This window comes from Geospiza fortis, unplaced genomic scaffold (assembly GCF_000277835.1).
Source record: "Geospiza fortis unplaced genomic scaffold, GeoFor_1.0 scaffold1, whole genome shotgun sequence".
In the NCBI taxonomy this organism is placed as follows: domain Eukaryota; kingdom Metazoa; phylum Chordata; class Aves; order Passeriformes; family Thraupidae; genus Geospiza; species Geospiza fortis.
The window spans coordinates 5669393-5684671 of NW_005054320.1; the positions used below are offsets into that span (position 1 = coordinate 5669393).

Here is a 15279-nt window from a genome sequence, read left to right on the forward strand (position 1 = left end):
CATTTTGGGGTCTGCAGCTGGTGTGTAGCAGCCGGCATGCAGTGGCTAGCTAAAAGTAGCTCAGGGTGGAATTTCTCCCTTGGCCACTTGGATTTGAATTTCAAGCACAAGCCCCTCTCCCATCTATTTCTGTTTGCCTGCATTGTTCTTCTGTCCCAACAGCCACCAGGCACAAGAATGTTTTTCCCTTGTGGAGTAAGGAGCTGGCATTTTGGAAGAGAGCATCTCATTCTCGCTCACTGCAAAGCAGAGTTTGGGGCATCTTAAAACAATGCTTAGCCTGTCTGTGTACCTAGGGTGACTGGAAGAAAGACCTACACCACCCAGGGCAGACTTTTCAATATCTTACTGATCTGGCAGAGATCAGAATCTCAGCAGAAACAAGGAGGATAGATCAAATGCTGGGATGAGCTGTGGTGGGCAGGGACAGGAAGGACTCTGAGCTTTATCCCCTTGCCCAGACTGAATACTTGCAGGGTTTACAGCAATTCCTTGCTACCAATCTGCTATAAACCCTGGAGCTGTTTCTAGTCCTGAGTTGGCATCTCCTGGGATGTGGGCTTTCTCACCTGCAGAGCTCTTGCTCACTTCAATATTTACTGGAGTATCTCCTGGCATTGCTCTACCTCATGGTCTCTGTGATCACCTGTGTACCACCTGCCAGCCTGGACACCATTTCAATATTTCTGCCTCTCTTCAGGGATGGGGAGAGAACTGGGCAGGGAAGAGCTTTCTGTGTTCAGGCTACTGGCCCTTCTACCCCACAGCACAGCTGGTGCCCTGAGACAAGCCTCTGCCCTGCTGCTTTTCCTTAGCAAAACCACATAGCTTGAGCCCACCTTCTGGGATTCCTTGGGGCAGCGGGCCAAAAAACACTGCAGAGGTGCAAACCCACGGCAAAGGGGATCCAGTGCTCTGTCCAGGCAGATGCATCACGGGAAAGACTTGCTCTGCAAGTGGGTACTTACGCGAGGGTCCCACACAGGGTGAGGTGTGCCCGTGCCAGGAGTGCCCTCACTTCATATACTCCCCTTCGCTCACATAGTCCATAAAAGACCCCGGCAACTCAGCAAAATCTTCCAAGACAAGACTGGTGGAGTCCTCACCCAGCAGATCACTGTCGGGCCGGGACGCCCTGGGGCGCGGGGCCGGCGGTGGCGGCGGAGGCGGCTGCGGCGGCGGCTCAGAGACGCGAAGAGCTTCTCGTTGAGGGAGTAGAGCTTCTCCGAGATGTCATAGCCCAGATGGGAGGAGAAGAGCCGGGCGATGTAGCGGTCCTTCCTCAGGAGGAGATACAGCTTCTTCCTCGGCCAGGTGATGTAGCTGCAGTCGGTCTCGGCTGTCAGCGTGACCTGTGGGGCAGGGAGTGAGTGGAGTAAGTCCCATCACCTGGGCTGGGTCACCCACCTTGGAGCCATGCACTTCACTCCAGGGAATGCCCTCAGCCCCTTTGAATATTACTCCCCTTGGAGATGGTGGGGCTGGAGAGCCAGATTGTCCTGGTTGAATGATTGGATAAATCCTTACCTGCTGCTGTTTCCTCTCTCTAAGAAGGCAAAGACCTCATTTTCCTATGCAATTAGTAGCATGTCCTCATTTAACCCAGCCACATGGATGGCTACAATTCACTCTCTCGCTTTCAGATGATGCTCACTATTGACATCTGAGGGATGGAGCTGAAATGAACAGGGCAGCACAGACATCCCTATCCCTCAGAAATGCTACAGAAGGGGATATTTTTGCATGCCTAGTCAGCCTGAGTTGCTAGCAAGGAGCCCTGCTGACCCATTCTGCTGCTGGATTGCAGAGCCCCACAGGCCCTGCTCCAAGAAGGCCCTGAGTGTTGTAAGGGCCACCTGAAAGGCTTCCCTGGTCATCCTGTGCCTGAGGGACATCCTGTCTCAGCAGTTCTGCTAGACTCTGTAGGGCTGAATGGCCTTGAAGGACATTGCAGCACAGCTCAGTGAGAGAAGAAATGAAAGGTTTTATTGTGTTCATGTATATGTAGAAAACTCACAAGGGCTTATCAGATTGATTTTAGAGAACGTTTCATTTTCCTTCTTGTTTTGCCAGTGTAAAGAGAGATCTTTTCCCCCCTAAGTGTAGGACAAGAACAATTTCAGTCAAAAACATTATATAGTATGTAAGTGTATATTATAACAAATAATAATAATAAAGACAAGAAATGCAGGAAGGGTCAAGCTGCCCTGGGCCAAAGAAGAACATCCGAGTGTAATAGAGACACTGGCATGCGAACAAGTGCCGGAACCAAAATATCCCGGGGGCTCCCTTTCACTCTGTGCCCAGGGGTCTCCTTGGTCAGCCGCCATGGCAGAGGGCCACTGGGAAGCTGAACATGGCTTGGCTGCATGTGTGTGTCCTTGGGTTTGATATTTAATGCCATTGCCCTGCAAACAGCTGTCTGATGAAAGAAATATAGGAGATAAAACTTGAGAACTTTCCCAGGCCAGGCAAGCAAAAAGAAGGGTCACACAGAAATTGAAACGACCAGAATCTCATTTTCCTAACCAACCTCTGGTGCAGTGATCAAAAGTGATCCCTTCTTGTGAGGGACTGAGATGCAATAAGCAAACCTGCCACCAAACCAGGACAGCAAGACAGATTTCACTCCTGAATCCCCCCTGACACAAGTGCTCCGGCATCAGCAAGAGCCTGTAATTCAGCCTTCTGGGGGAAAGTGCCAGCCCTGAAACCAAACTCCTTCAGGCACTCGGACCCAACAGTCCTGTGGGAAGCAATCAGCCAAAGCAGAAGCTCAAGGAAGGCAGCTATTCTCGTAGACTAAGTCATGCTTCTGCCATTTTTCAGTGGGCTCAGAATTGAATTTGTTCAATCCAGAGAGCAATGGGGCAAGAAAAACTTCGGGCAAGAAAAACCTTCCATGCCTTCCTCCAGCAAAGACCAAGAGTTCAACATGCACTTTTTAAACCAAATTATTGTGTTGCTGAGACAAGGTTGAAATAAGTTACAGAGTTTTATTAACTACTCGGGTGAGGGGGACTAGTGTGTTAAACAGCTGCCAAAAGCAGCACATCACCATGGTTAGCATGGCCACCAAGAGTAAGGTCCTTCCAGGTACATGGACTGGTCAAGTGACACCTGATGACTGCTGGTCTCACACAGCTGCTACTTCTTCATGCTCCTCCATAAGCACACCTGGGATTTAGGCATTTCCAGCATATGGCCTTCCCTACCTAGGGCTCTAGCTCCCCATCCTGATGCCAGGCACAGCTACCTCTGACCAGCCCTGTCTCACAGAGCAGGAAATGTGCCAGAGCGTGGTGCTGGCAGGGCTGGTGCAGCCTGGCCCCAGCCTGCTCCCAGGCTGTCTCATGCACCACAGATGAAGACTCTCAGGAGGTCTGGGAACATTCAGTTCCCCAGAAATCAGCTCAGAAAATGCCGTGGATGTCTTTGCAGGTTTGGATGCCTGCAGTCAGCCATTGCAGTCAGCCATTTCCCTGCCCATAGCCCATCACTCTCCCTGCTGGATTTTTGGGCAAATACAGCCCAGGAGTTAGCAGCAGTCTGCTGCCAGATTGAAGACTGTGCAAAACATGAGATACCACCAGCCCTAGCTCAGCCATGCTGTTGTTGCCTTTTCTACTTCATTATCTTGCTCCAACATCCCTATTTCTGCTCACTGTCTGTAGCCCTGTGCCACAGTCACATAGCCAGCTATCTCCTACAACCATAATCACTGGTGATGGCGCTGTTTTCAGGAGGATTCACCATGAACCTTTCACACATGAGCCAAATTCAGACCCTAGGAAAGCAGATTTGGGGAGCTGCCCTGGTTTAACCAAGTTTGCTTGGGGCTACCTGCCCTCATGAGAAAGCATCATTCCCTCATGACCCTCCCATGCTCCCAAGGGATTAACAAAATCCCTCCTCATATGCCCTAATTGACATAATGAGGATTGACATCCTGACAGGTATCAGGCCATCCTGAGATGTGCATTAAAGACAGAGAGATGTAGGCTTAAGTAATCTTTTCCAGAAGGAAAGCCAAAGAAACACTGTGGGGTGTTGACAGCAAGGCCAAAATCCTTTCAGTTACTGCAAATAAGAATTGGTCTGGCCTCTCAGCAGGGGATCTTTCTGCTCACAAAGAACCATATTCGGGTGTGAATCATCCTTTCTGCTTCTCCACCCAAAACACATGACCATCAGAAATTTCTGTGAGGGACAGGATGTTTATGGATTTACATCGCTGCTGCACATTGCCACGGCTGCCATCCTGATGCTGGCACAATGCACCCTGCTAGCAGCATGCAGGGCAAATGCATCGGTACAGATACTAGAGAACACTGTAAGGGAAGAGAGCCGGCAATCTGACACCTCCATTCCCTGATAAACAGGAAGGAGCACCGTGCTCCACCCTCCTTGCTATCAGCAGATAGTAGGAGCATGCCCTGACGTCTTCAGAACAAGGTAGGAAAAAAGGTTAAACAGCTGATCACACAATCCTGTGCTGGCTAAACCACCAGGAAGGGGAGGAAAGTATTCCTGGTCAGCTTTGAATGGAACAATGAGACCTTTCTACCTCCTTCTCAGATGTGCAGCAAAGCACCAAGGAGTGAAGCTGAGCTGTGGTTACCTGGAAAGTTCCTTCCTCAGAAGGTCGCAGTGACTCCCATTCTGGAGAGTCCAGGAACTGGTATGGAAAGATGTAGTGAAGGAATTGTCCGTCCTGGCACACTCGGATCCTGCAGAGGACAGGTGAGGCAGACAGGCTTAGGCCACAAAACAGATGTCACACAAATCTGATAGCTCAAACAGTGTGTCCCACCAGGGAGGAAAGAAGTACTTGTCTCACAGATGTCTCGTACCCTCTTGGGACAGCTGCAGGTGCTTTAGTGATGAGGCTATCCCTCCTTTCTCTGTGGGATTTGCTGCCACTTCCCCATACTCCATCTGTGTTCTGTTCCTTGCTACAAAGACAGCCCTGCCTTAGGTGCAATGCTTGGTCCTAACCCGGGACTTCTCAGCCCACAGGACTGCTGCTTTCTAGGTACTTCTAAGCCAGCCTGTGGCTCTTTGTACTTGTATCTTCCTCCTGCCTCCAGGATTGCATAAGGGCATTCCCAGTCTTAGTACTGGGAAGTCACTACACTCAGGATCCCCCAAAATCCCACTTCCCATGTTTCCCTGCAGATCACCCCGAGAGCTCATAGTTTGCTGCACATTAACGCTCACTTTCTCTTGGCCTTCTAAGTATCCCTTTCGCCTACTTTTGCTACAATTGCCTGCCAGGGTCAAGGTCAAACGTGCACTGAGCTCTGCTGTGGGAACAGAGAAGGACCTGCACGGGCCTGAAGCAAGGACAATGCCAGGGCACTCTGGAGTTCTATTCATAGCTCTGCATCACCAGACTTGGGGCCTCTTGCTTTCCTGTCACCGTGTACCCCTGCTATATGATGCACAAAGGCAATTCTTGCCTTTGGGGGGTTAAAAGACTCTGTTCACCTCTGGCTTCTAATCAGCTGGCAGTGCTGCCTACAAGGGTCATGGATTGTAAGGCACGTTTCCCAGTCCAGGCATATTCTGCATTTCCAAGATCACACTTGCTCAGTTTAAGAAAGAGCACCATGACAGCAATTCTCTGCTGGGTCAGCAAGGACCTCACAAGGCAATAGAGTGGGTACTAGGAAATGTAAATCCATTCCCACCTCCATGGAGCATCCTTTACCAGCCAAGATGCATACTTCCCACTGCAAAAGAGAGCCCAACAACTACCCATCATCACCATCTTACTATCTGTTGCAGCACTGCCATGCCCACAGAGTAGCATCACATTATCCAGTGCAGGTCAAGACTGCAGAGACTCTTCCCTGGCAATATTATTTACTGATACAGTAATCCTGAGAGCTAGCTGCTCACCAGAGATGTTTGGTAAGGTGAAGCACTACTGGAAACACACATACCAAATTCACCTCCAGTGCTTTGCCAGTCAATATCCTGGTGGACCCAGGGTGCTCTTAACACATCTTAGAAAAGGGACCAACACCAAAAAAAGGAAGGTCAGCCATTCTTCTTTGCAAACTCCCTCAGCAGAGAGGATTGGCCACTGCAGTAAAACAGGAACCCCAGGTGATGCTTTGTATTCCCAAAGGAAAATCCTTGTGAGACACACCTCCTGCAGCTCAGCATTGATCCTATTTAGAGATCTGCTTCCTTTCCCATTCTTATGTAACATTAGTGCCAAGTTTTTGGCAGCAGACTGGAAGCCAACACTATTGCTATTTGTATGCATCTGGATTTTGCCAATTGTTAAGTGAATATGCTGCTAAAGGCAGCAGGATCTCAGGTGAACAAATGCCAGTACTTGATCATTCAATCAAATCTCCAGTGTGACTCTCTAGAGGTCCTTGAGGTTCTCCTTGGTGGTCCAGAAGAAGGAATATCACAAATGCTTGACATCACAGGGAAAGAAAGACACCTGATTAGGCAGGATCCACCACAGGAAAATACTCTCTTTTTCGATGAAATGGTGCTCAAAGTGAAAAATGTCAAAGATCTGAGGGTGGGGTGTTGGGAACAGGAACTTCTCCCTGAACACTGCTGGCCAGGGAGAGCAGGTGAACTGAGGCCTCTGCACACTCAGCACACAGTTCTTCACATCACAGAGGTGTGCCTGGTACCCCCAGGTCCAGACACACTGCCCTCCTGCCTTGAGAAACACATTCTCACAGCCAGTCTGCTCCCATCAGAATTAAGATCACTTCAAAATGACAGACAAAGGGGTAAGGATTCATCAAAAGTACCACAGGTAAGGCTGAGTTCCACTTCATTGCCCACAGCCTGAGTCTGTAAACCATTCCCTGAAATACTCTTAAGTTAGAAAAACAAAACAAAACTAAATCCCCAAAAAGCAAATTTCCCCCTTCCCCAACAAACGGATGCATATCTCAGATCCTTTTCAGAGGAAGAAAACAATCCTCACCCGAGTTTCTACAGAGGGTGATAATACAACAAAAAGCCACAGCAGTTTGCTGTCAGACTTTGTTCAGAAATGGGGGAGCCTTTACCTGCCAGACAGCAGCAGCGAGAGGCGGTCAATGGGTGTCTTGCCCTCCACCGCATAATTCTGGTCTCTGACTAGCGACTGCACCTGCCCTTCACAGCACTTCACAATTTCTTTGTAGACTTCCAGGGGCACCTGCAAGGGCAGGTACATGGTCTTGTAGAGGAGGTCAAACTCTTCTGGGATGGTGTTTCTGCGGAGCCGGTATGCCAGGTGAGCCAGCTGAAGCAAGCAGGCGAGGACCAGCAGCATGTTCCAGATGAAGATGTCCAGCCCACAAGCACTCAGCCAGCCCCACAGAGCATAGCAGAAGTAGCCTGGGGCCAGGAGGCCAAAGATATAGAGGGACCCAAAGATGCCACTTCCCCCCATGTAACCCAGGAGGACAATGCAGCTGGCCAGCTGGTAGGCTGCTTCCTCCGTAATCTCCTTCCAAGCATCACACACCGGAGGCTGGAGAACAGCCTGGTCCCAGGAGGGGCTGTTTGCACTCATCCTGCCCCACTCCCCACCCTCCCCAGCCGTCCTGCGCTCAAAATGAATTGTCATACACAAAGGGTGCTGCAGAGGTTGGAAAGCAGAGCTGCTGGGTAGCTGTTCCTCCTCCTCTTCCTCTTGTGCACCGTCTGGTCCCACAGCAGTGTTTCAAAGTAACATGCTAAAAAAGTGCTGCCGAATGTTTTTGCACCCGAAAAATTCCAAAAGCGTTCGCTTCTCCTCTTGGTGGCTCACAAAGCGTTGGCTGGTCCCCTTCTATGCCACAACAGTGAGAAAAGAAGCTGGCAAATGTGAGGCCAAAAGAGCTCAGTCAGAAAAAGAGTCGAGGCCATTAGCTGGAAAACTCTCAGACAGGACAGAGATCTCCTTGCACTGCCTGTCTCGCCTGCGCTGCAGCAAATGGAATAGCGACCGTGAGAGAGCAGCAGAGGGAGCTGGTGATGAGTGTGGAATGTGTATCTCTTGGCAGTGGAACGGAGAGAGACCCCAAATGGATAACCATGTTTGGAATTGAAATCCAAGGAGCAAAAGCAGCGAGGAGAACAGAAAGCAAGCATGCACCCGCTACTTAACATAACTCAGGCAGCCAGATAAGCCCAGCACAGAGTGAGGAGGGGAAAGGAGAAGGGAAAACAACCAGCTTATCGTGGTGAGCTCCAGTCACACATCAGGCTCTCCACTGCTCTGCAGTCCTGCAAGAGAGTGACTTTCATCCAGCACAAAAAAGGAAAAAGGTCACCCCCTTTTCCCACTGTGGTTCGTAACTGTGGCAGGGACTTGGTAAAAGAAGAGAGGCTGGCTCTCAATTAATACTTTCCAGGTCCATTACAGCCTCCCCTTACTCCAGGGAGCTTCCTCTCGTGGGGTGCTTTAGATCAAGGGGCACAAGGAAAAGCTTTGCACAGCCAGAGAACTGTGAATGCAAGGGATAAAACTAGAGCAAACAAACCTCTGGCACCCAGTTTCATCTATCACGAAGATGACACTATCCAGCCTGCCAAAAGCTTTGTGAGCGTGTAACACTTGGAAGCACATTTTGTGGGGAAATCCTAGTTGAGGGATTACAGGCTCTGTTGGGAAGCACCCTTGAGAAACATCATCTCACATTCTCATTTTTCTAATAGCTATTTAGAACCTGCCCCAGACCTACATTTAGCCCAATGAGGACAGCCAACACTTCCCACTCAGGTAACCCAGGATATATGCACAAGAGGCCTTTGAGGTCAGTCCTCCATGGTCAGCTACACAAAACATGCATAAATGCAATTCCTCCCCTGCTGCAAGTAACACATTATCAGTCACACAGGCAGGATCTGCCCCACTGCCAGGATGCAATTACATTTCAGGCACTGACGCAACCCACGTGGTCTCCCATCACAGTGTGAAGTCAGCCTGCACGGGTCAGTGGGGTAGAGATAGGGTTTCAAGGGTGGTCGTGTTTCAGGCCGAGCTTGCAGCTGCCCTGCCTAACATGCCATTCCCATTGGCACCATTCAGTTAAAGACACACTGATTGCCTCTCCTAACTAACAGTGCTCTGGAATAACACTGTCTCCCAGGCAAGGCTGCAGCAATGCTTTATGGCAACCTTCAAGAATTCATTGTGGTTTTGGCCAGCACAATCTTATTTCTGCAATGATGAGGCCATGTGCAATACAGAGCTGCATGGCTCCTAAGAGCCATCCTGGCGGGCTGACACGTGGGGAGGAAAGAAGACAAATTGAGCTTTGCATAGGGTGAGCACAGTCCATTCAGAAAGGTCCCTTCTGTTAAGGACAGAGTGAAACAGGGAACCTGGTCTTCAGAGGCCCCTTAACTAACTGAATAAATAAATCCTAGCTACTGAAGCAGAACAACACTCATCTGCCAGAGTTATGGGGGAATGAAGAACTTTCTCTCAACCTTCTCTCCAAAGCAGGACAGATGATCTTATAGCTAAAGCACCACAATAAAAATCTTGGGATCCAGGTTCTGTTTTTCCTACCATTGCCATATACTCACTATATGATCCTGACAACAACTTGTCTACCTTTAGGCCTCCGCAAAAAATCTGTAAGGAGCCTTCTCTCCAAGATAGGCTGACATCTGATAAAATAGGGAGTTGGGATATCAAGATCGTGAACACTTAGGAGAAAGATACTTTACATAAGATCTGTGAGACAAAACTGAACTGCTAGGAGAAGAAATGTAGACCTACATTAGAAGAAGCATCCTGAGAAGCACCATTGCATTTTCTCCTACCTTTTCATACTACCAAAACCCTTTTGCAAGGGCATCAAAGAAAGTGGGGAAAAAAGGAAGTTAGTAATTTCATTCTTCTGTTAGGTAAATTCCTGAGTAAAAAATAAACTGGAACACACTGTTAATGACTCATTAGGACAAGAAAGGCCTTTATCTGACATCTTCTAGAACATAAATAGTGGCGTTGCAGTGATGCTGAAGCCAGCACCGTGGGTGAGGATGACCAGTTGTGATTTCTCTGTGAAAGGCAGACAGGAAGCTTTCAACCCACGGCAATAGCAGCACAAAGCTTTCATTAGAAAATACACAACTTTTCTGCTGGGTCTCAATGTGACATTGTAGAGAGAATGATACAGCACTTCAAAAGGTAGATCTCAGAGCACACACTAGAGATTAACTTAGTGTTTTCAGACTCAAATTTCTAAAAGGAAGATTTGTAAAGTGATTGAACCACCAAGACTAAATCTTCCTTTCTCCCTCAACAGTACCACGGCCATACAGATCATCTTCACAGCACTTTCAGTTTCTACTCAGCAGAAGTAAAAACCCTCTTATTACCAAAGAGACATTTTATTTTCATGCCTTGCTCTGGATTAAATGCCCTTCATCCAGGGACACTGGTTCATCCAAGACAAGTGTTCAAAAGCCAATACTGATTCAATAGGAAAGGGATTGAATCAAATACCAAAGTTGAAAACAATTTGGAATGAAGATGGCAAGTTCATAAAAAACATCTGAGCAACATTAACACACTTCCCTGGAAGTACACACATAAGCATTACTACTACAAAATGTGTTTGTGGAAAACAGACATGTCAAGCTTTTCAGCACTGAAACAGGCAGTGTGGAAACAGGTACTTCACTCATTTCCCACTTAAAATGGACTCAACCAGTAGCACTTAATATTTAGCAGCATGTGATGATGCAACACAGGTACAGCCTGCACTATGTTTGGCAAATAAATCCTCTGTCCTTGAGAGCCACACAACACAGAGATTGTCAGTCCCAAATCTCACAGCAGCTGCATGACTGGTTATTTTGCCCATCCTTTAGGAAGTTAGCAGGTTCACTACTGATCCCATAAGCTGAAAACCAGCTCAATCACCTGTGTTGAGGACACTAAGACCTTGGTGGCTTGAAGTCAGAGAGGGCATAATCAAACACCTCTTTTTAAATTTATTATATAATGCATTGCTGGAATTAGTCTGCAGAACTGTTACGTACACATGAATAAACACTGTAGCTCCAAAATATACACACTTGATTTACAACTGCTTGAAAAGGTCTCAAGCCTTCTTCAGACAACCCCATAGTGAATTACAAAGGTTCAAAGATGGCATGTACAGTATCTAGCTGTGCTGGTCTATAGTTTAGTCAAGTTTCCTGCTACTGCTGTGTGTGCTACACACCTTCAAGGTACCCACCACCCTGTGCAGGGCAGTGTCTGTCACCAACGCTGTCAGTATGCATTAACACAGGAACTCCCACTCCCTGAATGAAGCCCTGAATCCACTCCACAGGAATACCATAGTAAGAAATGAAGCCACTCAGCAAGGAATTTGATTTGACTAGAAGGTTCTCCCGTTGTAGCTTTAAGTGTAGAGTTGTCCAGTATCCTTTCTGTACCTGTTGCACACAGGTGCATCAGCATCATCCCACTCATTTCCAAAAACTTTCAGAAGTACTTGCCATGCTTTGACCCTCATGGAGGTCTAAACATCCCAATTCTTAAGCGAATTGAATTTGTGTAAAATTGTGCAGGAATATGTTTTTTTCTTTTCTTGACCTGATATAAGCAGCACTCCACTCTCACTTGGCCACTTCCTGCCCTGCTCTATTCTGTGGCACCATTTTCACAGTTTACCCAGACCATGCTACCACAAGGCTGGTGCTCATCCACCTTTTAGCATTCTCTTCAGTTCATGCTCTGACACACAATGGTTCAACAAGGAATGACCTTATTCAGGTTCCTACCTCAAGACAATAATAAGGACCAAGAAGAGCACCAGGTCCTGCTCCTCAAAAGCTACAGTGCCACAGGCAGCTTTGAACGCTTTCTGCCAGAGCCACACCTGCATCCCTACTCTGGGGCTGAAAGCCAGCGTGGACACAACTCTTGCCTCAAGACAGGACCTTCAGAAAACATTCCCAGAAGAAGAGTCTAAACTCTCCTCATGCAACTTGTGAGTCTCAGCAGGGGTAGCACCAAGTGTTACATACTAAACGTTCACAGCCAAAAACCACTGCTACCTCAGGATACATGGGGCCCAGCAGGCAGAGAAACAATCATGACTGGACTCACCCCTGCAGCAGATCAAAGCCAGGAGAAAAATCAAGACAAAGCACAGATTTTGTCTCTTCAGTTTCTGAAGAGAAAACTCATCAGGCGAAAAAGTAATTAGTGATACCATATTCAGGAAAGTCAACTCACCACACGAGGAGTAACATTAGGGTTGCACAATTACATACTATGAAGCCAGAAAAGCCCTACCTGTAACAAGCCAGAAATTGCACCTGATGTTTCTCTAGATTGTAAGAAGGAATCAAAAGCAACAACTACCATCTCATTAAACACTATCATCTCATACAAGTGAAAGAAGCCAGAAAATGTAAGCCCATAAGCCCACGCATGCATAGCACAAGACCAACACAACAAAAACTGAGCATAAGAAAAAGCTTTACTTTCAGGTAAGTAACCTGTACATACAAGTCACTTGCAGTGACAGGGAGCAGTCCTCTGCTCCTTTTCTGTTGAAGAACTACCAGCTCAAGTGAGTTTGAGATGGGAAGTACCTAATTTTTCATTACAAAGAATGAAGCTCGGGTAATGGTATTCAAAAACCATCAGCAGAGTTCAAACATGGGGAAATCAAATACAGTTTTGACTCTAAGGAAGTTCATTTCATAAGACTGTGGTTGCCTTTGTACAAACATAGTTACAGCTACTGTCACAAACAGCACTGCAAGCTTCAGCATGACTGCTGAAAGCCGCAACAGTGCAATGCTACTAGCATGATTTCACCATTTGCATCAGTGGGAAAACCCACCAAAATCCTCTCTGTTCAACCACACCACCACAGTAATCAGTAGGAAGAAAGAGTTCCTATGTTAATGATTAAGCAGGCTTTTCTCATTCTCTCATTCCTGCAGCACGCTGTTTTCAGTAAGGGGGGCACTGTCATTTCTTTACTTAAAAAGAAACAGAAGTCAGGAACACTGGTCATTTTCAGGCTTTTATTAAGAGGAAAAAATATATTTTCTATAGCAGTGGTCAAGAGCAAGCAGTGGAAAAGCTACAGATGTGATGCATACTCTATCATTAAAGACTCTTCATAAATAGATTGTTTATATTTGTTCTTTGAAGTAACTTGCAGAAATAATTTATTTTGCAGCTCTCCAGAACACAGTCACACCAAAGACATCATCTAGAAGAGAAAGGAAACACAGCTTCACAAAACATGGATTTCCACTGGATATTGAGCAACAGTTCAACAATGAACAAAAAAACCCCAGCACAAACCCACAAAAACCAACTCCCATGTGTCCTAGCACCAGAAATCTAAACTGAGGTTTGGATCTCTTAGGAGACAACAGAGGCAGCACCATTCTCTACTGCTGAAGGGTGACTCACAGAGGCTGTGTGCTGCCAAGGGCTTCACCACCCTCACAGGACAGCAATGTTGACTGTAGTGTCAATGAGGATTGCTCTGCCTTCTCTCTCATAAGGGCAACACCATCACAAACACTACTCTGGGCCTTCCAGTGGCACCAGCTAAGGTGCCAGGGCTCTTCACAGGCAGAGGTGCTGAAGGCTGTACTCACCTCACTCAGTCCTGCTCATCTCACTCATATCTTGAAGCCCAGAGCTCTCATACACTCTTTGTGAGCTTCAATTAGGTGCCCACAATTTTCTTCTCCCTTCTCAATAATGCTGCAAAACAAAAAGATTTCCAGGGTTCAGCAATAAAATGTTCACTTAGTTTTAGTAAAGAAACAGAACTGATAAACTGCTGGGGACAATTAAAAATCCCTATTAGGATCCAGAGATTTTTCTTTTCCTATCCTGTCCAGGGTAGTGCTGTTTTGGGCAATATAAAACTATCCCAAAAAGTTACCCAAGTCTGGAGATGTGCATCTAAAACTCTGACAACAGGCGGAACAGAACTTCCTGTTAACAGGCCAGGTCTATTCTGGGCATGTCCGGATGGGGATTTGTTATACAACACAAGGCTGTCACATCATCAAGTATGCTGAGCTGGCCAGTTTCAAATTATTCAGTAGGGAAGCAACAAAATTTCTCCAGTAAGAGAACAATACAGAACAGGTTAACCAGTCAATGATATTTTAATCCAACTTCAGTTGCAATTTAAGGACCCTGAAGCAAAAAGCAAAACAAAACACAACACCTGTCCAGCTACTGTTGAAAAAATTATTCACCACATATGGTAACTTTTGATGTAACTCATCTATTCAAGTAAGAGCCTCTTATTGTTGGTATATCATGTATACCACAAAAGCAGTTCAGACTTGCTTTTTGACTGAATGACAGAACTGTTTCATTTTCTTCTTACATTTTTTACAATGAGCATGGACACGTTCCCTGGATGCCCAGAGCAACTCCATCTGACCAGTAACATCCATCCTACCACCCTTTTCTCTTTTCTTAGGGGGCCCTGGAGTCACCCTCACTCTGCTATGTAATTAGACATGCTCCCCTGAAGTTAGCAAACACAGTGTTCAGTATTATGCCACCTACCATCTATACCACCAGTAAAGTAAAAAACAAAACAAAACAAACAAACAACAACAACAACAAAAAAAACTTGGTAATCAGATTAAAGTTTTTTAAACTTTAAAGATTCACTATCAAAGACAAAGGAGCTCCATTTGGAGGGTGCACTTCATACAATTTTATAGGTCCTATGATCATGACTAAGCCTATAATTACCAATGCAGCTACACAGGTCACTGTCAAATTTTGATTTTCTCTGGGAAATATCACCCTCTGAGACTCAAAAAAACCAGAGTATTTTGCTTTATTTAAAAGAGAATGTAATTATACTCAGGTGAACAATAAAGAAGTCATCACCTGCTGGTACGTGTTGCCTCAATCAACAACAGTGAAGATTTACAAGCAGCATTAAAAGCTGATCTTTGAAACCTGTTTTAGACACGGGCTACGAGGTTTTAAACTCTTCATTTCTAAATAACCCTTTTAAGATAGTCTCCTCTCCTCCACACTCTCCCTCCTCCCTCGGATGCTCCAGCACCCTCCGTCCGGGATGGGGAGCGCCCCCAAAATGCCCGGCGCACGGAGGCGGGGGCACAAACCCCGGGAAGGGAGGCAATGCCGGCGGGGCAGGAGGGTGGAACGCGGAGAGGGGCGGCCGCGGGGGGCCGGGTCCGGGTCCCTACCAGGCGTCCCTCGCCTTCTTGGTCTCGGGGCAGGCGCAGCAGGCCTTCAGCGGCTTCTTCCCCTCCCGCGCCTCCCCC

At 47.0% G+C, this 15279-nt stretch overlaps 2 protein-coding genes across 2 annotated transcripts in view; both read right to left on the minus strand.

The window, feature by feature from the left end:
- The window catches only part of POPDC2 (popeye domain containing 2), a 10442-nt gene extending 2899 nt beyond the window's left edge, over nucleotides 1-7543 (minus strand). Inside the window, 4 exon segments of the mRNA XM_005420573.2 lie at nucleotides 1107-1190; nucleotides 1193-1352; nucleotides 4622-4730; nucleotides 7053-7543. Coding sequence (XP_005420630.2) covers nucleotides 1107-1190; nucleotides 1193-1352; nucleotides 4622-4730; nucleotides 7053-7543 — 844 coding nt within the window.
- A 5463-nt stretch (nucleotides 7544-13006) lies between these two features.
- The window catches only part of LOC106631804 (cytochrome c oxidase copper chaperone), a 2752-nt gene continuing 479 nt past the window's right edge, over nucleotides 13007-15279 (minus strand). The window contains exons 2-4 of the mRNA XM_014306828.2: nucleotides 15202-15272; nucleotides 13609-13717; nucleotides 13007-13211 (exon numbers count right to left, since the gene is read on the minus strand). Coding sequence (XP_014162303.1) covers nucleotides 13633-13717; nucleotides 15202-15272 — 156 coding nt within the window. The 3' untranslated portion in view covers nucleotides 13007-13211; nucleotides 13609-13632. The remainder of the gene's footprint in view (nucleotides 13212-13608; nucleotides 13718-15201; nucleotides 15273-15279) is intronic.